The sequence below is a fragment of the Ostrea edulis genome, chromosome 4, assembly GCF_947568905.1.
Source record: "Ostrea edulis chromosome 4, xbOstEdul1.1, whole genome shotgun sequence".
NCBI lineage: Eukaryota > Metazoa > Mollusca > Bivalvia > Ostreida > Ostreidae > Ostrea > Ostrea edulis.
The window spans coordinates 13,821,841-13,849,063 of record NC_079167.1 but is presented as its reverse complement, the minus strand read 5'-3'; the positions used below and the strand labels follow the sequence as shown (position 1 = coordinate 13,849,063).

Here is a 27,223-nt window from a genome sequence, read left to right as displayed (position 1 = left end):
CATTGTGAGTGCTAAGACAATGTGTTGTATCTTCATTGATTGTAAGTGCTAAGACAATGTGTTGTATCTTCATTGTGAGTGCTAAGACAATGTGTTGTATCTTCATTGTGAGTGCTAAGACAATGTGTTGTTTCTTCATTGATTGTAAGTGCTAAGATAATGTGTTGTATCTTCATTGATTGTAAGTGCTAAGATAATGTGTTATTTCTTCATTGATTGTAAGTGCTAAGACAATGTGTTGTATCTTCATTGGTTGTAAGTGCTAAGACAATGTGTTGTATCTTCATTGTGAATGCTAAGACAATGTGTTGTATCTTCATTCATTGTAAGTGCTAAGACAATGTGTTGTATCTTCATTGTGAGTGCTAAGACAATGTGTTGTATCTTCATTGTGAGTACTAAGACAATGTGTTGTATCTTCATTGTGAATGCTAAGACAATGTGTTGTTTCTTCATTGTGAGTGCTAAGATAATGTGTTGTATCTTCATTGATTGTAAGTGCTAAGATAATGTGTTGTATCTTCATTGTGAATGCTAAGACAATGTGTTGTATCTTCATTGTGAGTGCTAAGACAATGTGTTGTATCTTCATTGTGAGTGCTAAGACAATGTGTTGTATCTTCATTGGTTGTAAGTGCTAAGACAATGTGTTGTATCTTCATTGTAAGTGCAAAGACAATGTGTTGTATCTTCATTGTGAGTGCTAAGACAATGTGTTGTATCTTCATTGTAAGTGCTAAGACAATGTGTTGTATCTTCATTGTGAATGCTAAGACAATGTGTTGTATCTTCATTGTAAGTACTAAGACAATGTGTTGTATCTTCATTGTGAGTGCTAAGACAATGTGTTGTATCTTCATTGTGAGTACTAAGACAATGTGTTGTATCTTCATTGTGAATGCTAAGACAATGTGTTGTATCTTCATTGTAAGTGCTAAGACAATGTGTTGTATCTTCATTGATTGTAAGTGCTAAGACAATGTGTTATTTCGTTGTCAATATAGTACTCATATAATCATTTCCCCCCTTCCCTATTGTTCTAAAAGCAAATGTTTGAGAACATACATGTGTACTATCTCAACTTATGTGCCATTCTAATTGAAATTAGATGTTGGATCCGCTTGCATACTCGCTACACAAACATCGTTTATGTAGCGAGTATGCGAGCGGATCCAACATCTAATTTTAAATAGATTGCGTATGTGCCAAATTCAAAGTATTGGCCTACACATTGTAACAGAGAAATCAAGAATTCTATTTTTTCTAATTATTAAAACAGCTATATTGTAATCATGTTTATGGTACCGTTGACGACACTCCGCGGTTGAGTTCTGCTCAACATGTGCTCCAACATTTGATCAAGCTTTGTTTCTATTCGCTGCAGCCTTTCCTCTAAAGCGGAACCCATTTCTATACAACAATGGTACTGCTTTTACACCCTGTAGAGCATTGATAAAAAAATCAGCAAAGTGTTTTTTATCCAGCAGAAAGCTGCTGATATTCACCTAGCTGCAGAACTGTAGCTCTCTGGACAAATATTACGACGGAAAATATTTTTTCAGAGAGCTACAGTTCTGCAGCTAATATTTATCCACCTGGAGGTGTTCAAACCATGTATATATCTCATTAACGTTAAAGACTGCCTCCAAGAACTCTGTTTTAATACATTATCATGTATGATAACAATAATGCATGTTATAATTACTTTATTTAATCGACTTAATATATTGTTAAAAGCAATTTTCATTAAAAAATTCACAAGGGGTTTATATCAGTTACATACCTCTCTATTTTCTGTCGTCAGTAAAATGTGTTGGTACATGTGAAACCTTAATCTGCATCTATTTTACAACGCTAACTAATACTGTAAATAAGGTTATCACAACTTCACATTAATCGCGCGAGCACGGCGTTCTTGATAATCTTCACTACTGTCTATGTCCCTTTGTACCACGGCCTGACTAGCTAAAGTCCAGAACCAGGGAAAATCCCGAGAAAACCAGACCAGCTAACAATTCGCAACAAAATGTCTTCACTGATAAACATTTATATTTGCAAATAATTTTCCTTAGATGAACCTATTAGATATCAAACCAGTTCATCTGTGTGTGAAATTTCTTAAAGGTCAAGAGGTCATCCATAACCTAATCAAAATTAGGGTATCGTTTTTTAAAGAAATAATAAACACAGTAAAAAGTTCACTGATATATGAACTTGGTTGGTACGTGATTAAATTTGAGAATCCCTTTGGGCTTCACAGAATTTGATTATGTTACCAACCAAGTTCATATCCCAGTGAATATTTTTAAAACTGATCTTTATTTCTAAAGAGATAATTATTTCCACTTTTATTGCTAATCATATTTTCAATTATCCTACTGGTGTGAAAAAGTAAAGGTTTAGCTATGACAAGCCGTGTTATTATTTATTCAATAAAGAAATAGCGCTTTAACTGACTGAGATATCTCTTTAACAAAGAGAAATAACTTTTAAGAGTAAAAAAAAATATCTAAGAGATAGAAAGAAATTTCATTAACTTAGTAAGATATCTCTTAACGTCTAGAGATATCTCTTCACCGTAAAAAGATTTTTCTTTATCAATAAAAAAAGAGAGATATCCCTCAATATATATAAAAGAGACGTTTCTCTAACATTGGGGGGAAAATCTCTTACAGCTAAGGCTATCTTTTTTCATTTGAGTACAATGATTTGACTACGAATGATTGTTATATCGCCAAATTTCCCTTTAATCCCATTTCCCACATCGTCGGAACTCGCTGGTTTTCTCTCTGTTACACTGCATTCAACAGCCCAGTGGGTAACGGGTTGTTTCGCCTTGAGACGATTCGTCCTTATCTTAGGCGCGAAACGTCCCAGGCATTTTCCGATTACATTGAAATGATTTCTGGCCACATTCATAATCGAAATTATACATATATATCCAGGCAGTGGCGGATTTAGGGGGAAGGGGGGGGGTATACTTAAGGAAACCATGGTCTCTTGTTTAAAAAAAAAATACAACGGTAATCTTGTAATTTATATTTGATAAATTGTATTCGGTAGTCTTGATCAATAAAATGAAAAAGATTATCACTTATAAATCAAATTTTCGCATATGAATATCAAGATTATCGAATATATATCAAAGTTTTCACATATAAACATCAAAATCATCGAATATAAATCAAGATTTGTGGAATATTGCAACGTTTTACAGCCACACCTATATAAACAAGCCTCTTATATCGAAGGAGCAAAATTAGAGAAAAAATCGTTACCAATATAAAATTACATTAATTTTATCAAAATAAACACGACTGAAGAAATCAAAAGGAGTCTACTCATTATATTCTCTGTGGGATTGATATCTGGAGCGCCTCTAAATTAAGATTAATCCCGGCAAATGTAGATTATAGATGCAATTAATTGAAGTGTTACCGCCATCGCGGTAGTTGTCTTTAATCTTGTTCAGACCTAGTTTGTTGAGAGTGTTAATCCCTTCCTCGTGTTTGATTATTTTAATTAACACTGCAGACCATCATTAACCTATATTTTAATCAGTATGGATGTTTATAACCATTAATCTACAAAATAAAGAAAGCAAAATGTGCACAACAGACGATCATCAGTGTAAGCTCAATGTCTTTTTGGGAGAAATGTCATGGGGCGAATCGTCTTTTGGGGCGAATCATCTTAAAGCGAAACGTCTCGAAGCGAATCGCCTTTTGGGACGAATCGTCTCACCACGAAACGTCCCGCCCTCGTAGTGTACCGGAGAGACCGACGATGCATTTCTCACGAATATTTACAATATAGATTTTTTTCTTCAATTATATTATTTCCTGACAATGGTAAAAGGACGCACATAATTGAATGCGATACCAATGATAACTGAGAAAGAATATGTTCCTGAGCTGTAGATAATGTTCTAAAAAAAAAGTCCCGCCGAAGCAAATTAAATCGAAATCTGAGCCCAACGTTCCTGAAGGCGGTTAGTCGAGCATAAACCTCGTGGAACCTACACACAGTCTTGTTTTCTCCTGTTGACAAAATAAGAGAAAAATTCTACTATAATTTATTTGAAAGCAAACTGAAACTTAGCAATTTACATGTCTCAAATGAAGATTTTTACATGGAAAATCAATATTGGAAACATTTGGACGAGAAGGACCGGAAACTGAAATTTTCGTGCTATCTGTTCTCTATTAAGGGATCGCAAATGCAGGTGAAAAAAAAATTGTCAAGACTTAGTGGGTGGAAAGCTACCGTCCAAACAATGAAAACCAATTTGGTAACAATGATTCAAAAAAGGTGAAAACAGGGGTAAGGGAAACAAGAGGCCAAATTTTTGTTCCAACAGCTGCATTTCTGTGTAGCAACTTGTAAATTTTGTGTAGACGCTTTTAAACAGTACTTTCCAACTTACAAAATGACCTTTTTTTTTTAATATGAACATTTTGAAGAACAAGGTTTAATAAATAACATTTATACATTTTCATCTCGTATGCTATTCCACTTCATGTAGTATGGTGGAATAAAACATATCATACCGTCTCGTGTTTTCAAAAATGAAATTTATTTCTTGAATAATTATATTATGTCCGATAAGTTCCAAGGTCACTCTATGATTTTTAAACGTAGAGACCCTATTTTAACTGCGGATATTTTCTAAATGTCCCCCCCCCCCTTGGAATGCGAGTCAGAGACTTACAACACTTCCATGAGTATTATGTAAAATATAAAGAATATCTAGCATATTGCTCTTAAATGAATAGAGTAGACGTTGGAATATTGAGAAAAAAAAGAAAAAGAAGTAAGGTATCAATACTTTGCCTCAAGTACATTTTCTTAACATTGCTGGGTCCTTATTTAAAATTAATTGACAGTTCTTCTCTCAAAAATGGATTGTGCAAAGTTTGGTAGAAGTTTATACTGCAGAACTGCCAGGAAAAATAATTTTTTTTAAATAATCACAGACGAACAATACATGACATCTAAATCAAACAGGTTTCTATCATTTGATAATCATTGAATAAACAAAATGGACTTGTCAAAATGTTTATTTTGTAGTTTTGTGCAACATATCGACAAGAACAGATCTCCCCTATTATGACATTAATTTCATAAATATGCATTTCTGCAATGGAAAAAATCCTGTTTTTAAAACAAAGGATTTGCACTGCATGCCACCTCAACAAAATTGGATTAGTCTATTTATGAGGAAGTTTAGTAAAAATTAACACTGTTGAATCTTTATATGCGCAATTACTTCCTTCTACAAATCCCAATCATGTATTAGCATTTTACACAATTAAAATACAGACCTCTCAAATAGCACACAACACTCAATGCAATGTGCACTATTTTGTTATTAATAAGTATTACCAAAAAGACATCTCTTTGGCTTATATTTTTTGAGCTTTCTGTGATTGCTAAATGAGGATTGCATTTCATTCACCAAATTCAGCAAAGTGTCCATCTAATCTGTTCACGCGAGTCTCCACTTCTTGACAGACATCAACAACAGCATCATCACATTGTTCAGTCACAATTTTCTGGCTCCTTTTAAACTTGCCCAGTTAATTTAAGTTTCGCTGGTATGGGTGACTACTTGAGCCTTGCTTGATGTTTGTCTTTATAGAACTGGGGACTTTTCCTACGCTGTTTCCTGACAACAAGAAAATAAGCATGAAGAAATGTCATTACACTTTACATAAACAGCAACACTGTTTTACAGTATAAACTAATGGATATCCGTTAACTGTGCACCTTGCGCTTTCTGTTGTGCTGCCTGTTGCTGAGCCTGCATGCTGTTCTGTTGCTGTGAAATATCTGCTCGTCGCATACTGGTTGACTTGAAGCCTTTACCCGTTAACACAGCAGACAGTAGTGTGTTTGTATCTGCCTGTGAGGAGGTCTGGGAGAGGGATGATTTCTGATCTATAATATCAAATAAATAGGTTTACCATTTACTCAAAACAAGAGGCACATTAAATTTTTCCCGGTTACCAAATGTGACGATTGATGTGTCCATATTTATGGGAAGGAAATTTGTTCCAGTTTAACAACAACGAATTTACGGTGAATTCAGACAGATGTGTTCCACCAAAAATTTAATTTGTGAGATAATGTGAGCTGGATGTGGAAAACATTATATCCATGAAACGGGGACTACTAGGCAAACTCATATACGAGTTCATGAACAACACATTTCAATACCTGAACATAGAAAAATCAAACTTGACGAACATTTAGATGTGTGTGGCCATGGACAATTCAGTGTGTTTCCGTTTTATAAACTTTACAAAGAAAATACTATATCCCGACAAGAAAAATAAAGACACTTCATTCAGATTTCAAAACTTGCTCTAATTAACTTACTGTATAATTGTTTCCTCTTATAATCTATATGTAATATGCTTAATGAAAAAAAACCTTTTCCCTTCATTTGTTTATGACATTGTTACATACGTGAAATGTCAAAACGCCTTTATGACGTCAGGCTATTTTAACACTAATTTAAAATGTAACACCTGAGGATTTTAAAATGAAAGCACTTGCGTTAGAATTTTAATCTTTTGTGTGTATATAGCTTTGTTTTGCAACCTTTTCACATGTTTTGAATTTATTGTGCAACATGGGATGCACATCATAAAGTCAACATTAAACAAAAGATGTTTGTAAAACACATATGCCCCCCATGGTGCAAAATTGAAAAGGGTTATACACACACACATCATTTAATTGAGAGTAGTATCATCAATTCAAAATATTGAGCAGACAATATCTTCCTATGTCAAGAGTGGATTGACCATGTGACCTAAAAATCAATAGGGGTCATCAACTCCTGAAGATGTACCAGTGTACCAAGTTTGATGTCTGTCAAGCAAAGGGTTCTCAAGATATTGAACGGACAGTATATTCCTATGTCCAATTTGACCCTTGACTTTTGACCATGTGACCTTAAAATAATTAGTAGTCATCTTCTCCTGAAGATGTACCAGTGTACCAAGTTTGATATCTGTCAAGCAAAGGGTTCTCAACATATTGAGCGGACAGTATATTCCCATGTACAGTTTAACCCTTGACCTTTGACCACGCGACCTCAAAATCAATAGGTGTCATCTTCTCCTGAAGATGTACCAGTGTACCAAGTTTAATGTCTGTCAAGCAAAGGGTTCTCAAGATATGGAGCAGACAGTATATTCCAATGTCCAGTTTGACCCTTGACCTTTGACCATGTGATCTGAAAATCAATAGGGGTAATTTTCTCCTGAAGATGTACTGGCGTACCAAGTTTGATGTCTGTCAAGCGAAGGGTTCTCAAAATATTGAACGGACAGTATATTCCTGTCTAGTGTGACCCTTGACCATATGACCTCAAAATCAATAGGGGTCATCTACTCCTTAGGATGTACCAGTGTGCCAAGTTTGATGTCTTTCAAACAAAGGGTTCTCAAGATATTGAGTGGACATTATATTCCTATGTCCAGAGTAGACTGACCCTTGACCCTTGACCTTTTGACCTGAAAAACAATAGGGATCCTCTTCTACTCATAACTAACCCACATATGAAATATCATTATCATCAAGTGAATGGTTCTCAAGATATTGAGCGGACAACACATGGTCTACAGACCGACCGACATACCGACCGACCGACAGGTGCAAAACAATATGCCCCCTCTTTTTCAAAGGGGGGCATAAAAAAGTTTTAACAAGAGGTACTGTGAGCAATGCTCACTAAGAATACACCCCCCCCCAGCTTACCCCAATCTCACAAAGGGTGTTGTTAATAGGTATACATTACCTTTCCTGAGAGTAAAAAAGAAAGGGCAAACCATATTGCTACTTTTATGTCCAGTGCGTTTGACCTTTGAACCCCAAATTCGATAAGGAACATCTTTGTCCATGGGTAGTCCATATGTATGATATGGTGACTGTAGGTGGAAAGGATAATGCTTTAGAGTGCGGAAACCATATTGCTACTTTGGTGTCCAGTGTGCTTGACCTTTGAACCCCAAATTCGATAAGGAACATCTTTGTCCCATGGGTAGTCCATATGTATGATATGGTGACTGTAGGTGGAAAGGATAATGCTTTAGAGCGCGGAAACCATATTGCTACTTTGGTGTCCAGTGTGCTTGACCTTTGAACCCCAAATTCGATAAGGAACATCTTTGTCCCATGGGTAGTCCATATGTATGATATGGTGACTGTAGGTGGAAAGGATAATGCTTTAGAGCGCGGAAACCATATTGCTACTTTGGTGTCCAGTGTGCTTGACCTTTGAACCCCAAATTCGATAGGGAACATCTTCATTCCATGGGTAGTCCAAATGTATGATATGGTGACTGTAGGTGGAAAGGATAACGCTTTAGAGCCCGGAAACCATTGCGTCTACAGACGGACGGACGGACAACCTGATTCCAGTATCCCCCCCCCCCACACAAATTTGAATATAAAAATCCTTGATTAATAGACAAAAACATCCCGTTATTGCTCAATATTTTCCTTTTCAAGATGCTGTTTTTTAAGTTGAAATGAAACTTTAATCTCCTTTGGAAATTTTGGTAAGGGGAACTGCCTGAACAAGGTAGTAATTCTTATGTATAAAAAGCACTGTCTTCAATATACAACTACACACACAAGTCATTCTTGGACAGCAAAAGATGGTGCGGAAAACTGCAGCTATCACAGAATGACAGAAGAATAGACAAATGGAAAGGGGTAACAATATATGACTCAGTCATTTTTTGGTGGGGGCATAAATTTTTATCTGTAGTTCGGGTTACTGTGACATTAACTTCATGATTATAGGATTATGTGTGTAAACAAAAGGTGATTTCAAGCTTTGTGGTAAGTATTTAAAGAATATATTTTAACAGCCATAGCTCTCTGCACATTTGTAATGGGAGGTTAATATGGAAATTATCAAACTCGTATCAACTCACTTGCTTCCTTCTCCATGGTTTCCTGATGCGACTTTATAATGTCTACAATGTTACTGGTCATCTTATTCATGGCATTGATCTGCTTCTATAAAATAAATATGTAATATCATCAGTTCCAGTGCTTATTAGTATACTAAAGCCTCTACATCCAACACTCCTAAGTATCTCGTGGTTCATCATATTCTATGAAAATAACAAGAGGCCCATGAGTCAAACCACTACCCTGAGTCACCTGAAACCTCTATAGCGTTGACCAATCCTGGTTTCAGGATCACGGTGTTGACAAATTTAAATCTACACAACTATGGGTGCTTGCATATTAAAAGTCTGCGACTTGTGGCTCTTATGAGAATAAAAATCCTATATCGGATTATTCCTGAGTAAAACTTAACAAACTTGACTTTACACTAAACAAGAATTTGACAAAGCTTAGACTTCCAATTTTTTTTAGAAGATTGTAAAAATTTTGTTATAAATATAGCAAATTTGCAACCCCATCCATGACCCCAAGAGGGCTTTAAAGCTGTATGGTCTGAATTACAACATTTTTTTTCCATCTTGTAAAAACGCCATTAAATCATCGCACGTATTTAGTTATGAGGCTGTATGACATGTCATACATTATTTCACTTATTTTAACCAAAATTATTTAATTCTAAATTGGTGTTTACAAACAAGCGCGTCACTCTGCCATTTCAAGTGACAGTCACTTGACCAGTTCAAACTTTCAGATCATCGGTGGTCTTATCTGTGTAAAGCTGTGTATTTTGTTATAACAGTACCATGCCATAAGTTTAATAGAAATAAAAATAGCAAATACCTCTTAGTAATTCGTTGTTTTACACTCTTTCAGCCTTAAAACTAGACAGTTGCATCTGAGTTAATACATCATGTTGGGATTCCCCTGACGCACATGGGGCTATTTTTAGACGTCTAACACTGTATAATTCATGCGTTATCTGGAACACCTTGGGCCTTTCACCGAATACACCATGCTTTGGGTGAAAGGCCCAAGGTTTTCCGGATGATTTATATATGTACCACACTATATTTGCTTTCTAAATAATATTCTCACTGTTTTCTTTTATATGCAGATGTTTCATTTAATTAAGGGAAAGTTCATAACTTTAAAGTAATTAATCTGCTTTAAAGTGTCTGTGATGCTGTTTTCAAAGTGCTTCTTTAAATATTGTTTATATAATAAAGAACAGAAAAAAAAACCCATGTCTGAGCACTCAGTGTTTTTTAATATGCGAGTTATTGCATGAAATATCAAAATATTGCTAATCCACATTTACGATAACGGGCTCTACCGGAAGTGATGCAAACTTACATCATTGGCACCATTCTCGATGCAAAATTGGTAGAGCTCGGTTGTGATTATAACATCGAAATGGCTAGCAAAAATAAAGGACGGATGTGCGTTGTGGCAGATTGTAGTAAAAGACAAGCAGATGGAGTTTCGGTGCATATTTTCCCAAAAGATCAGCATCAAAAATAATACATGAACATTGTGTCATACAGCTTTAAAGGTCATGGTTTAAACAAACATTTACACAAAATGAGAAAACTTTCTTATTTACTTGACAAATTAAAGGCATGGTTCTTGAAAACAAGATTTAAAGATATTCTTTCTTATATATTCCAATCTTCAAATTTTATGACCCAATTTTGCACCACCCCCCCCCCTTGGGAAGTTGTATATTTTTGGCTAATTTGTGGTTTGTAAGAAGAAAATTTGCTAAAGCTTTTTATCCTGTATGTATAATATCTAAATAATACTATTATTAAAAAGTAATATGAAACATTGCAAAAAATACATTTTACTGTGAAAAACTGACAAGAATTTTATAATAGAAAAAGCATTTCGTATGACATGCCTGAGCCATTTCTGTGGTCAATGTGGATGCCCTGGTCAATACTGGCTGTAGGCGCTCTTCCACCTCTGGTTCTGGCTTTGTCCTGAGATAATGGGGCACAACATCTGCATTGAAAGCAATCACTCTTCTCTCTGTAATTTTCTATCAATCAAAAATAAATTAAATGTACAATGATTTGCATAAACTTTTAAGGTAATTTTTTCTTCTTAAATATTTTACAGTTGACATCAGGAACAGCTTTCTATGTATAATATCTAATTAAATATATCATTATACATGTAATGCCACTGGGCACAAAATAAAGGTTAAAAATCATGTGCAGGTATATGACAATACATGTGTAATATTCTTAGAATTTTATTACATTCACAAATAAATCTTAATTACATAACTGTATAACCTCTGTACACAGATACATTTGCTTACCTCCAACTCTGGATCTCTATCACCTGATAAAGCAATTGGAAGAAGGATGGAATTCCGTAAAGGTGGCACTTTTTCATTTCTAAGAAGTTTCCCAAGCGTGTTCAACTGCCCAGATAAAAGGGCAAAGTTGTCAAGCACTGTTGGCCTAAAGTTTAAAATGATGACATTAGATTCCCACACTTAACGTTAAATATAAACAGATAATAAGTGAGATGCTATGTTAACAAGCTATGATTTAAAGAAAGAATTATAATGCCATGCTAAACAATGAATAAGGAATTGTCCATATATATCCGAGAGAAATCTGGTTTGTTATTTATTAATTTTTTTTTGGAAGAAAAAAATAGAGTACTGTCTTAGAACAGATCAAATACTAATCATATCATTAAAATTCAGTGTTTCCAAAATCTGGACCAATATCCTCACAACAATCTACAGTGAAATCTGGACTGATATCCTCACAATAATCTAAATGACACAAACCAAAAGCAAGGAATGCATACATGTTTGAAAGGCCAAAAGTTAAAACAGTTGGAAGTAAATCTTCTTAAATCTGCTCCACAAGAGTTTATGGAGTGGATCAAAGAAGTCTGACTTAAATCAAATTGTAGTCGAAGTGAGCAAGACACTCATCTGGTCTGAAATTTCATAAATCAATCACGTGACTGATGAAAGGTGAAGATATTAATAAACAGTGATCAATCCCATAACTCCTATAAGGAAATAGAGTTGAGGTAACACTGACCCCTGGATAAACCAGAGGTGGGATCAGGTGCCTAGGAGGAGTAAGCATCCTGTCGACCGGTCACACCCGCCGTGAGCCCTATATCTTGATCAGGTAAACAGAGTAATCCGAAGTCAAAATTAGTGTGCCAAGAACAGCCCAACAGTTGGTATACACATCAGACAACCTTTGACCCAATGATAGGCTGTATTGGCAAATTGGATCATTAAAACAACCATAACATTTGCGAATTGTTGACTCTAAACAAGATTGTAGAAACCCCTGTAACATCAACTTGTTTGTCAGTAGCCTCAATTTAAAAACTAATCATATGCAGAACAAGCTTTTGCATACTGATTCAGTTGAGAGATATAAACACCATATGCAGGTGATAATGGAATATTGCTACATAAATATGGGAAGTTGACAATGGAGAAGCTGAAATAAGAAATTAATCAGTATTCGGGAAGTTGACAATGGAGAAGCTGGAATAAGAAATTAATCAGTATTCGGGAAACAGATTTTCAATACAGAACCTCCAAGTGAGAATTAACATTTCTGGGTGTCCCAAGATTGAAAGAACTAAAATGTCAGTTCAAATACATGTATTGCAGTGGACCAGATTCTTCATCGCTACTCTGCCATACACAGATGAAGTATTCGATATAACAATGTAAACATTCAAAATACATGCATACTATACAGTCATTAATTTGACAGAGTATATATTATAGTAATCAGTACCAATGCAGGGTGTTGTACTCATTTTCCAACTTCAGAAGAAAATTAGCAATGGAATTCTTTATGTCTTGAACTCTCTGAATAAGAGATTCCACCGTATGCTCAAGTTGCTTCTCTTCTTTCTAGAACATAAAGTAGAACAACATATTATCACAAGACTTCATAAAGACTATTTTTTAAAAAAATGCATAGATAAACATCAGCAATATATTTACGATCACGGAATTTGAAACATGTTTAAATACTGCTACTTAACTATCTGGTCATCTCTGTGGATTTAAGCATGTTAGAATGCCAATCTGAAGATCATGAGTTTTGAGTCCAATGGATTTTAATTTTTCCTCTCAATGATTTTACAATTTACAGGTAAATCAAAGTAAGGTCATTACCATACATATTATATATTTTATACTTTTCCTGCATAAGTCAAAATGGCTAAATTATCAGTAGACCATCTCGAAAAATTGTTAAATGAAGGTATAACATAAATGACATCAGACCTGGGGTCAATTACTGTGAAATATAAGGCCATTCCAAGTTTTTTCTATGTTTAGCATCTACCCTAGAGTCAAAATCCTATCTTTCTATAGAAAAAAACAACAACCCACAAATCAGTAGAAAAAACACAACATTTTAGTGTAATTATAAAATCCTTATCAGCAATTGAGTATTTTCTCCCTAAACAACTTTTGATCATGATCAATCAATGAACTTTTTTCTAACTGAAGTTGAATGTGTATCTTATTGTTGTATTTTGTTTTGTCATTGTAATCTTGCTCTAAGCTTTGTTATATATAACATATCAAAGAGAAAATGCAGACTATTAGACCTTGCCATAAGTGAGGGAATATGTTTTCTATATTCCTCTGTAACCGCATCTACAGACTTGGAGGTGTTTGTTCAGATGAGACCACAAAAACAGAGGCCCAATGTTATAGCAGGTGTGACACGATAAAGATCCTCCCTTGCTCAAAGTCCGTAAGCATCAAGCATAGGCCTAAATTTTGCAACTCTTCACTGGCAATGGTGACGTTTTCATACATGTGAAATTTTTTTGAGCACGACGTTAAACAATATACTATCACCCAACTACATGAACTGTGCATATTTTACCAAGTTTTCACACTACTGCCCCTACCCAGTACTTGCCAAATATCTATTTAAAAGATGTAGACATCTATTATAATGACATATAACATCATGTGCAGACAAGAGAGAGAGAGATAGTTAGCCAGTTGAGAAAGTCACAAAGTATACTCTAGTGTTTTTTTTTTTAGGATTTTGATCTCCATAAAAAATTAGACATAGAGTGCAAATACATGTAGCATTGTAATATGTAACATGATTTTTTTCTGGTGAATGCGCGTTTTTTAATTTGTATACCTTAAAACCAATCGGTCCATGGATGCTAAACGTAGAAAAAAAACTTGGAATGGCCTAATGCATATATTGGAACCCTTCCATTACATATACCATGATTGCCTTCATTTTGAAATTACATTAAAATTATAATTAGTTTTGATTAAAGTAATGAATTACAATACACATTACATTATGAAAATAATAAAAATTAAATTTAGGAACACACATTTTATTTGTAAATTAACTTTAAAGACAGATTGTGAATATAAAAATCACATGTTCATGTCATTTTACACATCAGAGTTACATTTTGTGACACAAGACTTTCAAATATACTGTCAGTCAGAGAACAGTTCTGACCTGAGAACTCTGCCTGTAATGCTTAAAACAAATGTCAGTAATGACTTTTCAATTACGCTTTAATAGGATTCTTGGCTAAGCAGACCCTGCTACACCAGCAACATTCTTTCCACTTGAGCAGATGTCATGTTGCTGGGAAGTCCGAAATAGCTGATGTGTTCCTGGCTTTTTTTATGATTTTGAAATTTACCGTGCCAGGAAAAGCTGACGTTTTCCTGGCACAGTAAATATCATAATCTTAAAACGTCAGATATTTCAGTTTTACTGGCACAGTAAACAGTGATTCAGATTGGCGTTGGCCATCGTCAAAATGGCCGAGAAATACTGAAAATGGCCGATTAAAATGTACCTATGAAATTTTCATTTTTCAGTCAGTATGGCCGATCATTTTTAAGTGTTTACCACCCAAGGGAAATTAACTGCGATCTGCCTTGGTTCGTCATAATAAAGGTACTCAGTCGATCATTTGTAAAGAAGATTTTGATTGGTTTTCGAAAAACTTCCGTCGAATCGAAATTACTTTGAGAAAAAATATAATCAACTGGTACTCTGCTGATCTTGCTTCTCTTGTTTGTGTAGCAGCAATCTGCGAGAAACTAGTTTTGAAGAAAAATGGCTTCGCCGAAGAGTCTGGCTTGATGATGGGCAACAAATCCTATTGAACATCGGATTTTCCAGTCGCGGTAGCTCAATGCTTCATAACCAGGAGTTCAACTCTGCTCGTGTCATGGCTGTGTAAAACCTTAGATGTAAACATAGGTAATGATTGCCCCTTTGCCAAACGCTAGGTATTTAAAAGTGAGAATTACGGGTCTTTTGGATATGACCTTTAACAATGACGTCCTGTGTCACAGCAGGCATTGTTGCACATTAAAGAACCCTCATTACTACAGCTCTGAGCGTGGTACTTCACTTACAACTGGTGACGTCTCAATATAAGTTAACAATTATTGAAGGGATCTTAAAGTTTTTTTTGCAGCATTGCTTCATATTTATTTAGGGGCTGAAGTTTTCATGGAGTTAGGCTAAAATGGACTATAATTTTTATATCAATTAGTCCCTCTGTCCTATCAACTTGCATTCTAATCTAAATCACTGACGGTAAATATCAAAATCATAAAAAAGCCAGGAAAACGTCAGCTATTTCGAACTAGTTGCAGGGTTGGCCAAGAATCTTTGTAAATATTAAAGCATAATTGAAAAGTCAATATTTACATTTTTATGAAAGTAATGCATTACATTACAATATTATTTGTGATTGAAAAATGGGTTCATTATCCATGGTACTGTAATGATAATGATTACTGCTACTAATCTACAAATGGCATTGGAATTACAATTTACAGTAATTTCTGTAGAAACGAGTAGGGGGTTATTTATATTTGGTCTTTCCTATCCTATAGGAAAGACCGAATATAAATAACCCCCTACTCGTTTCCACAGAAATTAAATTTACAGCAGGTTTGTCTGCCATATCGATAAATTTTAGATAGATGGTAAATTGTGGTAACGCGTATTTTCTCCATAATTACAAGGACCATGTCATCTCCTAAGTTAATTAATCTTCAGTAGGCATATCAATTACAATATAAGTATATAGGCCTACGATTTCATACCTGCATTTTCCCCGTATCATTAACCGGAAGCGGTGCTTTAGTGTTTATTTCATGTCACACATGCGCAGTTTTTCTCCAATCAGAATCCGCCATATTTTTCTTCCCATAAAGAAGGAAACAAAAAATAATTGTGTATTTTGTGCTAATTTACTGAATACTTATTTGGGAAACTTGTTCATACGTATCAGTTATCTTTAATTGTAGTTGTACTAACTACTTTTCTTGTATTCGCGCACCTGCATTTGGACTGGATTGTTCTTCACTCTCATTGGTGGGTAGGTCATTGGTTCATGTGTTGATTGGGTATGTAAATTCTGACCAAATTATTGGTCCAATTGCCACAATCAATCGCATTTTGTGGACAGCCAGCCAGTAGTTTTACTGTGTCGCATATTACAAACAATAAAGTGTCACGATTTGATATATAAAAATTGCAATATAAAATATTTCCAGTATAAATATTGTTAGAATATTGATACCAACATTCGAACTTATCTTGTCGTCGCCATGTAAAAATGCTACACACGCAGATTTTAGGCCTATATATAACAAATTTTTCGAAATTGAATGCTGTTTTGTTATGGTAAATATTGAAAATATTTTTGTATTGTTGAAATGTTCCTTCTAATTTACCTTTTCCAAAAAAATATAATTTTTTTTTTTGGTAGGATAACCTGGATTTGAAGAATGTCTGATCCAAATTACACCCCAGGTGGATCCTCTCCCACAGGAGGGGTGACTATAAGTGGTGAGGCAAATATGATGCTGCAGCAGTTCTGGCCGAAGACCATCGGCAACATTAGAGCCTTGAAACAGGTTGTTCACATAAAATATTTTTGCATGTGTAATATGCTTAGAACTGTATATTCACTGACAGTATCTTGACATAATGTATATTGTGTCAAACACTCTGTCGATCAGATAATTTTTTTTCTACAGAAATATATTATTTATATGGATGATATTTCTTTTTCAGCTTTACATTTTCTAATCTTTTGATATGGCATATCTCGCATATATATAGAAAGTTTGGAATGTTTAAGTTAATCTTTAGTCTGAATATGGGCCTAATGGGGGGAAAAAAGGCTGATCCCTTCTTTGGAATTCAAAATTGTTAAATTGTAATTCCTTCTACAGTTTAGGGTTCATAAATTTAACTTGATGATGGAATGATTCTATTTATCTGAATAGATGACAACCAGTGCAATAAAGCTTCAAATGGGTCTATGGAGTGCCAAATTAACATAAACTCAAATAATTGAAGATATCTTCAATTGTTTGAAGATATCATCAATTCTATTATTGCTCTCTTTAATTGAATTAATGCGCGCATTAAATCAATTATTGCTCTCATCAAATGAATTAATGCGCGCTTCAATTCAATTATTGCTCTCATCAATTGAATTAATGCACGCATCAATTGAATTAATGTGCGCATCAATTGAATTAATGAGAGCAATAATTGATTTAATGCGCGCATTAATACAATAATTGCTCTCTTCAATTCAATTGATGCAATTTAGTAGAAATATTGCTCGCAATAATTAATTTAGAGCTCGGTATAAATAATTTGATGATCTCTTTAATTCAATTGAAGATATCTTTAATTCATTTACAGTGCTTTTGTATAAGGAATTAATGCGCGCATCAATTCTTTTAAAGAGAGCAACAATTCAATTAAAGATATGATTAATTCAATTGTGGATATGTTGAATTGAAGATATCTTTAATTATATCGTTGCTTTCTCTAAAAGAATTATTGCTCTCTCCAAAGGAATTAAAGATATCATTAATTCAATTGAAGAGAGCAATAATTGAATTAATGTGCGCATTAAATCAATTATTGCTCTCATCAAATGCTCGCATCAATTCAATTATTGCTCTCATCAATTGATTTAATGCGCGCATTATATCAATTATTGCTCTCTTCAATTGAATTGTAGCGCGCATCAATTCAATTGTTGATATCATTAATTCATTTGAAGAGATCATTAATTCAATTAAAGCGCACATCAATTCAGCTGAAGAATTAATGCTATCATCAATTCAATTAATGCACGCAATAATTCAGAATTGAAGATATCATTAATTATTTGAAGATATCTCTAATTCAATTGTTGCGCGCATCAAATGAATTGATGATATCTTTAAATAATTGAAGATATCTTCAATTATTTGAGTTTATGTTAATTTGGTGCTCCATATGGGTCAGCAATCAAATCTAGCCAATATTTTCTACACAATCATTAAACCTGTTTGAATATGCATCAGACTTGCTTTCACCATGGCTTTTAAAAGCACATATACCATTCAATCATAATTTTGTGACATGTCATTAATTATTTATCTTTAAAACATTGTTTCAGTTATTGATTACAACAGTTATTAAAAATTCTAAATAAACTGCTGTACCTTGCACAGTGCACGTGCATAAACATTCACTTTGCATGATGCACATTCACCACACTAAGCTATTTCGATTTCTCTGATAAATGTTCCATGCCCCTATTTAACATACATCTGAATGACTGCCAGTACATAGTCATCAAAAGTCAAATTTAAGGAGGAATAGCACATCAGAGAAAACTGTTATGGAAGGAAATGCAGGATATATATACAATGATATTTTGCAATGGAAAACTTTTGAATTTATCTTACTTAGTAAAACATGTAGTTTTAGTAGAAAGTCACCTTGAATTTTTGTTTCTTTGGAAAACCCTCTTACAGACTAGAGCTCAGAGACTTCAATATATACAGATCAGCAGTACTCTGGAATATATTACTGATATTTTATTTGCATTTGTTTTTGAAGGAGGTCAGCCATATTATGATAATATGGCATTTCTCCTTAAGGAAATGAGACCTAGATTTTACTTTGAAGATCTTTAAAGATAGGGAGGTTGAGAAATTGAGAGTAAAGTTAAGTTTAAACTTGTTGATATGGATAAAATTGGGACCAGGGATTGATTTCAAGAGACAAAGAACTTTGATAAACACTTTTATATTCTACAGTGATGAAAGTTACATGCATGATACCTGTAAGGATTGATACATTTACTGTAATCAGACTTGATTCTCAAACTTGCATTGATGATATTGAAGATGCATTATCACTAGGTTGAATTTTGTTTTTAGGACTGTTTCTCAGTATAAACTATTTTCTACATTTATGTTGTTTAGACTTGGATAATTGATTATGATTAACTACACATTATCCATCTGACATATACTATAAATTTTACCTTGCTCATCGTGCTGTGTTGTCTTCTGACATTATATTAGCAATTGATAAACATAGACTAGTACACTTTGCACCAGTGTGCAAAATGTTCTACCATTATGGAAGAGCTGACTATTGGCCCATTTCTTAAACCAAATACCATTCCAATGACTATGGATTCTACTATGAAAAGAATTATGACTGATATACATATACATACTTTCTGTAAATTCTATATTTCAGTTTCAAGCCCTCTTTGTGAAAGTCTTAGTAATTTCACCAACATGGTGGTAGGTGGAATTACTAGGAAAATTACTTTATTTTTCCAGGCAAAACTGGTCAGTTGACAAATTGGTAGTTAGTGAGCAAATTGCTTTTACTAAGTATTAAGGTAGAGTGTACTGTTTTTACACTTCATGCTTTTCAAGTATTACAAAAAAGACACCCCCCCCCCCCAAACCCAACTGAAAACAACAAATAAAGAATCTTAGAAAGTATCATAATTAAGAATTAAAGACTGTTATGAGAAATAGAAGTAACATTATCAAGTCAGGGCATTTTTTTTCTGGGTTGATCAAAAAGGGAAAACAAATTTGCATTTGGGTCCAATACTCATACATTTTTTTGTACATATTATGTATTTGCAATATGCCATGCTTAAACAAAAACCATCTCAGTTTAATTCTCTATTGATAGTGAGGCCATTGTATTGCATCCTAATTGTTCTACTATAATCATATATATATCTTCCCCAGTGAGAAGTGATAAACATTTTGAAGTTCTCTTGTATCAAAACAAGAAAAAATAACATATAGATATGATATAATTTCATATATTATCACTGAATAGTATTGTTGTATTTTGATTTTTTTTTCAGGATGATTTTAAACAACAGGAGTTGCCACTAGCGAGAATTAAGAAGATAATGAAGCTTGATGAGGATGTTAAGGTTTGCACACATTTGAGAGCTATAAGTGTATAGTGTGCGAAATGTACACTGCCTACACACCATTGAAAAGTATACACAAAGGCAGATGTCTATGTGTACAAAGTATATGTTTATAAAGGAAACTGGTTTTTTAAAAAGAGTTTCTAGATAAAAGTTGTACAATTTAAGTAATTTATTAGAGATAATAACTTACCTTTTACCTTTCAAAAATTTCCTGGAAACATTTCCTGCTCCAATTTTTATTTTTTTCAAAATTAGATGCATTCATCAAAGATTACATATACCGGTATATACAGAGTCATAAGATTTTCTGTTGTAGATGATCAGTGCAGAAGCACCAGTGCTATTTGCTAAAGCTGCTGAGATCTTTATAAGTGAGCTATCACTCAGGGCCTGGATTCACACTGAAGACAACAAGAGGAGAACTCTACAGGTATGTGCTGAAATAAAAGATTGCACAAAGTATTAAATGAAAATTACAGTTGTTTGATACAATGATTTAGAGCATGGAAAATTTCTTCACTTCCTTGATTTGAAGATCAATAATTCTCTTGCTGTAGTAAATATCATATTGGAAAACTGAAGGGAAAAAGTGTTGTTGAAATGCAGATTTTATTTTATCAGCCTCACTTAATGTACAGTATTATTTATTTTGCAGCGAAATGATATTGCCATGGCCATTACCAAATTTGACCAGTTTGATTTTCTCATTGACATAGTTCCTAGAGATGAACTCAAGCCTGCAAAAAGACAAGTAATGTTTTAGATGTATACATTATATGACTTAATACTTTTATCTTAAAGGGACTGGTTCATGATTTTTAATAAAAATATTTTTCAATTTTGATGTTAAACATTAAAAATATAACTTATTTAATGTTGACAGCCAAACTTTTGACCTTCTGAATACAAGAATAAAAGCAATATTTTAGCCTTGAATCTGTGTTATGTAAACAAAGACTCGAGTCATTTTATGTATACAAACAAGCAAGTGAAATATTGATTTTGTAAATTAAAGCATCTTAGTTTTGCGTAGTCACAAATTTTAACTTTTAGAAGACACTTTTTATCCCCGAAAAGTTTGAAATGTGAAAGATATAATAAACTTAGATCAATATACATTTCTTTTGAAAATGTCGTGAACAATAAGATACCGCAATCTTTGTTTACAAAACAAACAATAAACTCTCTACAATGAGCTTCTGTGATAATGTATAACCTTAATCTTTATGTGAAATCTTTTGAACACATTAGGCAGTAGATTTTGATCGTTAAAAGTGAAAAAGATTTTTTTGGGGAAAATCGTGAATCAGTCCCTTTAATGTATTTCCTTATTTTACATGTTTTCATCCTTGTGTATTTACTGTTGAACAATCATTGTCATGTATTAACAGGATGATTCAACAAGAAGCACATCTATGTTGCCAGATCAAATACAATATTATCTCCAGTTAGCCAATCAGCAGGCCCAGCAACAACAACAGCAGCAACAACAACAGCAGCAGCAGCAACAACAACAGCAACAACAACAAGTGCAGCAGCAGACAGTCCCACAACAGACAGTGCAACAGACCCAACCAGTTCAGACACAAATAACACAACAGCAATCTCAAGCAACACAAATACAACTACCTGGTAAACTACATAATAATTGCCTGTGATTGCTGATAAAAAGCCTTGAATATTTTGGTGCAGTCTATGAAATGAGAACTATCAGTAACTATTAATGGCCATTAAAGTGTGAGTGTTTTCTATGTTTATTCCAGGAGGACAAATAATTCAGCAGCCATTTCAGATTCATCAGGCTGCTTCAGCAGCTCAAAATTCTGTGGTAGGTCATCTTCATAAGTTTGTCTGACAAAATTTTCATTTAAAATCACTTTAAATGTTTTTAGGGAGAGAGGAGCAGGGATTTCAAATTGCAAAGTCACATTATGGAAAGTGTCAAATATACAGTAGATTCACATACAAATAAGTTTATTTTACTGAAAGATAAGGAAAGAGAACAGATTTGAATATCAGTTTGTTATTCATTTTAGCATTCATTTTGTAGGTAGCACAACAACCTCAGGTGATTCAAATTCAAGCTCCACAGCAGCAAGCAATACAGACAAGTCAGCCACAAGTTCAGCCACAGGTTCAGCAACAGGTACAGCCACAGGTGCAACAAGTTCAAATTCAGCAACCCCAGCAACAAACCCAGGTGTACCAACAAGTCATCACTCCCAATGGTGTCCAGAATGTTCCAGTAAGTTTACACTACCCAAGGAAATACTGATTTGTCCAGTTAGTCCACTGGTTGTACACTCTTCAAACTGCCTTAAGTATTAATGAGAAATTGTACATGCTAAAAATATATTGAACTATTTAAACTCTATCATTGCATCAGCAGGGGATTCAACTATTTAATTTGCATCAGTTACAATAGTCTTACAAAAAGGGACAGAGTTTCTCAGTCACAGGCATAATATACTAGTAGACAAATGCAAAGGGTACCTAAAGATAGGCACCCAAAAAGGCACGTCAATCTTAAAATATCAAAAATGGAGGGTTGAGAAGAATTACAAAGTACACAATTTCAAAAATATGACACAGGATTGTTAAGTCAATAAAAAAAAAAGTCATGACCATGTATACATGCACTGTACATTGCATTGTTTTCTGTCACAACAATCAGAGCTTTGACCAGAATGCACTCCATACACAGCAATTATTCTTTCTTGCACATAAGCTGACATACCGTATATACTCGCCCAGAAGTCGGTCTGCCTATAAGTCGGTTGTATTTTTTAGGGTTATTTTGTAGGAATTTGCCATTGACCCGCATGTAAGTTGGTACAAATTTTTGTCAGAATTGGTTGACAGTTTCAAGTCAATGCTCTAGTGTTTTTACCTATGTTTCAAAAAATATTTTGAGAAATTAATAATTATGAGGTGCTCAATATCCAAGCCATATGGGTTTGGGGTTTAAACACAACCCTTGATCTATTATGGGCAATGATCACATGTTTACCTAAGCAATTATGGTCTAATTACCAGTACCTGACACTGTGTTTACTTAGTTTACTTAGTGGCATGTGCCTCAGGAAAACTGTTATTGTGGGATTCTGGTATAATTCATTGTATCAACAATCATGTTTTTAAGAGTCAAGAATGATGATCTAAATTACCTGTTAACAATATTCAATCTTTTATGAAATATATTTCAGCCGGTATATATACATATGAATATTTCAATATTAAATCGGGTTCGTAATTCAATTTTACCGATAAACAATAGATTAGTTAAATTGAAAGAATTAGTTACCGGCATGTAAATAATTTTCAAAATAAATAATATACACTTAACTAGATAAAAAATATGTAAATACTTGTACTTTATATATACATAATTTTAAAATAGATAAACAATACGATATGTCTAGATATTTGTGAACAATAATCATTTGTGTGGTAGTCCATGATAATCGTCGTAGTTGTTTAAAAAACACTACATTACGCTGCCCAGAAAAATACTAATCTTCTTAGGACACGCCTATAAGTCGGACATAGAATTTTGGACCAAAAATTGACTCCCAAAAATCCGACTTATAGGTGAGTATATACGGTAAACTGGGGAAAAAAACCCATCAAAATTACTACATGTAACAAGAAAAGGTTAAAGGTTTGCTTTTATCCAGCAAATAAAACTGAAGGAAGTTTTGTTTGACTGTTATCATTCTTGATATACAGACAGGTTCACATTGAATGTATGTCTAATGAATACATGTACCTACATGTACAGTAGTATATATATTTTGTACATTTGCATCTTAAATATTTCCAGATGTTGGCATTAATAACATTTTGTGTAGCACTGCTAAAACGTAAACCTATAAACAGCTTGAAAAAGCATAGATTGCAGTAATTGCCTATGATACATAAAAAAAATTTACAACTGCTTTTTGAAAATCTGATATGATACAGTGTATGTTTATGAAGAAGACTTGTGTTAACAAGATAAGGTCATTGACAGGAAAATTCTTGTCTAGGCAATAACTTTTTATCGTTTAATTGAGGTCAGTCATTGCAATTAAAACTCTGAATGATTTTTATTTTTTGGGTATAAAATGGAAAATAGTTGAAACTGAGACATGTCTGCAATAGCCAAAGCAAGAACAAGGCTATAGTTTGGTTAATAACTTCTGAATTTGATATGCAGTCATTTGGGTCCCACCGTATGGCAGGTGTCCTATAGTAATCACTCTGTACACCTTTCCCTCCATCAACACTTTCTATGGCACTTGATAACTTAAGTGTCCTCGGAGAGATTTACATAACTTTTATACATAATACAGTGAAAGCTGTTTAATTCAACGTGCACTGGAAGACACACTTTTGTCGGAATACACAGTGTGTCAGAACAAACAGTGTAAAACCAAATTGAGAATGAAAATAAGAGTTGGAATGCCTAGTGAAATGGATTGCACAGGTGTCCAATTAGGCTGTTTCCACTGTACTTTGATTAGGCAGAGGAAGACCCTTTTTAGCTCACCTGAGCTGGAAACCCAAGTGAGCTTTTCTGATCATCTGTAGACCGGCCGGCTGTCTGTCCGTCCGTCTGTAAACTTTTAACATTTTTGACTTCTTCTCAAAACCCACTGGGCCAATTTCAACCAAAGTTGGCACAAAGCATCCTTAGGTAAATTAAGGGAATTCTAAATTGTTAAAATAAAGGGCCAGGCCACCTTCCAAGGGGAGATAATCAAGAAAAGAGGTAAAGATAGAGTAGGGTCATTAAAAAATCTTCTTCTCAAGAACCACTGGGCCAGAAAAGCTGAAATTTACATGAAAGCTTCCTGATATAGTGCAGATTCAAGTTTGTTGAAATCATGGCCCCGGGGGGTTGGATGGGGCCACAATAGGGGATCAAAGTTTTACATACTAATATATAGGATAAATCCTTAAAAATTTTCTTCTCAAGAACCACTGAGCCAGAAAAGCTGATATTTACATGAAAGCTTTCTGACATATTTTAGATTTCAGTTTGTTAAAATCAAGGCCCCCAGGGGAGGATGGGGTCACAAGGGGGGGGGGGGGGTATCAAAATTTTGCATACAAATATATAGGGAAAATCTTTAAATATAAGCCAAATGACTCAGGTGAGCGATGTGGCCCTTGGGCCTCTTATTTAATTTTTTGATTCAAAGATAATGCTCAGATTAGGAATAGGAAGAACCATTTCAATTTTCAGATTTATCGCTTTGTCGTAATTGAGTTATGGAACTTTTATGGGAATATTTTGATATCAGTTAGATATTAGCACATTTTACGACATGGAATAACTTGAGATTACATTAGAAAATTGTGTATGTTTAAAATATTATGATTAGGCAGAAGAAGACCCTTTTTGATTTTCAGATTTCCATCTGTCCATTCATCAACACTTTTTATAGCACAATGATATCATAAGTTTCCTTGAAACATTTTCATCTGTCTGTCCGTCGGGCACCATTGTGGGGCCTTTCTGACTTGTTTGTGTTCTAGTTACTAGTTACCTGTTGGTTTACAGCTGTGAATTAGATATGCAGTTATTACCAGTTGTTTAAAACTCTATTGAATGTTAGCTTAAATTGTGGCCATTGTTTAGTAGAATTGGTGATTGATATCTATACATGTATTAGCCTGGATAGTTTAGTGGTTAGAGCACCAGACTAGTATGCAGGGATTTCTGTTTCATCCCCAGTCCAGGACAAGTTTCCTCCTACAGTAATAAGGGTAAATGTTCATGACTTAGGTAAGCAGCAGAACTGTAGCTCTTTGAAAAAATAGTTCTGCAGCTAGATTTAGGTGTACATTGGGGGTCCATGGTCCTCGTTTTGGAATGAAAATATCCCAGGCAATATCTCAGATGGGAGTCCTAATCCAGATTCAAACAAATACAAAACATGAATGTCTTGTAATAGACCTGGTGTGGATGTCAGAGGACTGTCTGACTGTACCCCATCTTCAGGATTTGTAACAGAAGAAGAAATGTATCATGTGATCTATGGCAGTTCTTGTATGCTTTTACGTGTATATATTACATTAAAACTTTGAAACTGATGTTCACATTTTATCTACCTAATTTCAAATCATTTATATCCACTGCTTGCCCCGAAAATTCTTACAATGCCTTTACAGTAAAATATGGTTACACTGAAGTACAGTGAACAGTTGTTTTTCATCATAAATGTACATGTAATTGTTTTCTTCACTGTAAATAATACATTATAATGAAGTGCAAGGGACAGATGAGTCCATTTTAGCTCACTTGAGCTGAAAGCTCATGAGCTTTTGTGATCAACTGTCATCCATCTGTCTTTTAAACTTTTCACATTTTTAACTTCTCCAGAACAACTGGGACTATATCAGCCAAACTTGGCGCAAAGCTTCCTTGGTTGAAGGGCTTTCAAGTTTGTTCAAATTAAGGGCCAGGCCACCTTCAAAAGGGAGATAATTGCAAAAATAGAGTGGATCATTTAAAAATCTTCTCTAGAACCACTGAGCCAGAAAAGTTGGAAATTTACATGAAAGCTTCCCGACATAGTGCAGATTCAAGATTGTTAAAATCATGGCCCCCGGGAAGTTGAATGGGGTCACAATAGGGGATCAAATTTTTTTTTTTACATGTGAATATATATATATATGGGAAAATCTTCTCAAGAACCACTTGGCCAGAAAGGTGGAAATTTACATGAAAGCTTCCTGATATACATGTAGAGTAGATTCAAGTTTGTTCAAATCATGGTTCTCGGGGGTAGAGTGGGGCCACAATAGGGGATCAGAGTTTTACATTCAGATATATTGGGGAAATTTTTTTAACAATCTTCTTCTCAAAAACCAATGGGTCAGAAAAGTGGAAATTTACATGAAAGCTTCCTGACATCGAGTAGTGGGGCTACAATAGGGGACCAAAGTTTTATATGCAGACATACAATATGGTATAATATAGAAAAAATCTTGAAAAATA

At 34.2% G+C, this 27,223-nt stretch overlaps 4 protein-coding genes across 8 annotated transcripts in view; 1 reads left to right on the top strand and 3 right to left on the bottom strand.

Annotated features, from left to right (window-relative positions):
- LOC125667947 (uncharacterized) overlaps positions 1 to 1,429 on the bottom strand; it is a 35,645-nt gene extending 34,216 nt beyond the window's left edge. Inside the window, exon 1 of the mRNA XM_056161229.1 lies at positions 1,306 to 1,429. Within this exon, the coding sequence (XP_056017204.1) occupies positions 1,306 to 1,408 (103 nt within the window). The 5' untranslated portion in view covers positions 1,409 to 1,429. The remainder of the gene's footprint in view (positions 1 to 1,305) is intronic.
- LOC125670354 (solute carrier family 17 member 9-like) overlaps positions 1 to 27,223 on the bottom strand; it is a 960,148-nt gene that overhangs the window by 325,764 nt on the left and 607,161 nt on the right. The window lies entirely within an intron of this gene.
- LOC130054003 (mediator of RNA polymerase II transcription subunit 8-B-like) lies at positions 5,045 to 16,194 on the bottom strand. Its single transcript, XM_056162006.1, has 7 exons — positions 16,064 to 16,194; positions 12,729 to 12,847; positions 11,261 to 11,405; positions 10,835 to 10,975; positions 8,955 to 9,039; positions 5,770 to 5,940; positions 5,045 to 5,668 (listed from the first exon to the last, which is right to left on the bottom strand). Exons 1-7 carry the CDS (start codon positions 16,067 to 16,069, stop codon positions 5,580 to 5,582), a joined length of 756 nt encoding a protein of 251 aa, XP_056017981.1. The 5' UTR covers positions 16,070 to 16,194; the 3' UTR covers positions 5,045 to 5,579.
- The window catches only part of LOC125668013 (nuclear transcription factor Y subunit gamma-like), a 20,861-nt gene continuing 9,783 nt past the window's right edge, over positions 16,146 to 27,223 (top strand). The window contains exons 1-8 of one of the 4 annotated variants that reach the window (XM_048901743.2): positions 16,146 to 16,338; positions 16,732 to 16,879; positions 20,161 to 20,232; positions 20,552 to 20,665; positions 20,891 to 20,986; positions 21,627 to 21,867; positions 21,999 to 22,063; positions 22,286 to 22,480. In XM_048901743.2, coding sequence (XP_048757700.1) covers positions 16,751 to 16,879; positions 20,161 to 20,232; positions 20,552 to 20,665; positions 20,891 to 20,986; positions 21,627 to 21,867; positions 21,999 to 22,063; positions 22,286 to 22,480 — 912 coding nt within the window. In that variant the 5' untranslated portion in view covers positions 16,146 to 16,338; positions 16,732 to 16,750. Of the gene's footprint in view, positions 16,339 to 16,374; positions 16,647 to 16,731; positions 16,880 to 20,160; positions 20,233 to 20,551; positions 20,666 to 20,890; positions 20,987 to 21,626; positions 21,868 to 21,998; positions 22,068 to 22,285; positions 22,481 to 27,223 lie in introns of those variants that run through there. The other 3 variants (XM_048901742.2, XM_056161998.1, XM_056161997.1) reach the window with 3 other exon arrangements.

Excerpts from the sequence above, each read along its gene's own strand:
- LOC130054003 (XM_056162006.1), bottom strand. Across the intron at positions 11,406-12,728 it reads GAGTACAACACCCTGCATTG|GCCAACAGTGCTTGACAACT; the intron begins GTACTGATTACT and ends TTTAAACTTTAG. Across the intron at positions 5,669-5,769 it reads AGCACAACAGAAAGCGCAAG|GAAACAGCGTAGGAAAAGTC; the intron begins GTGCACAGTTAA and ends TCTTGTTGTCAG.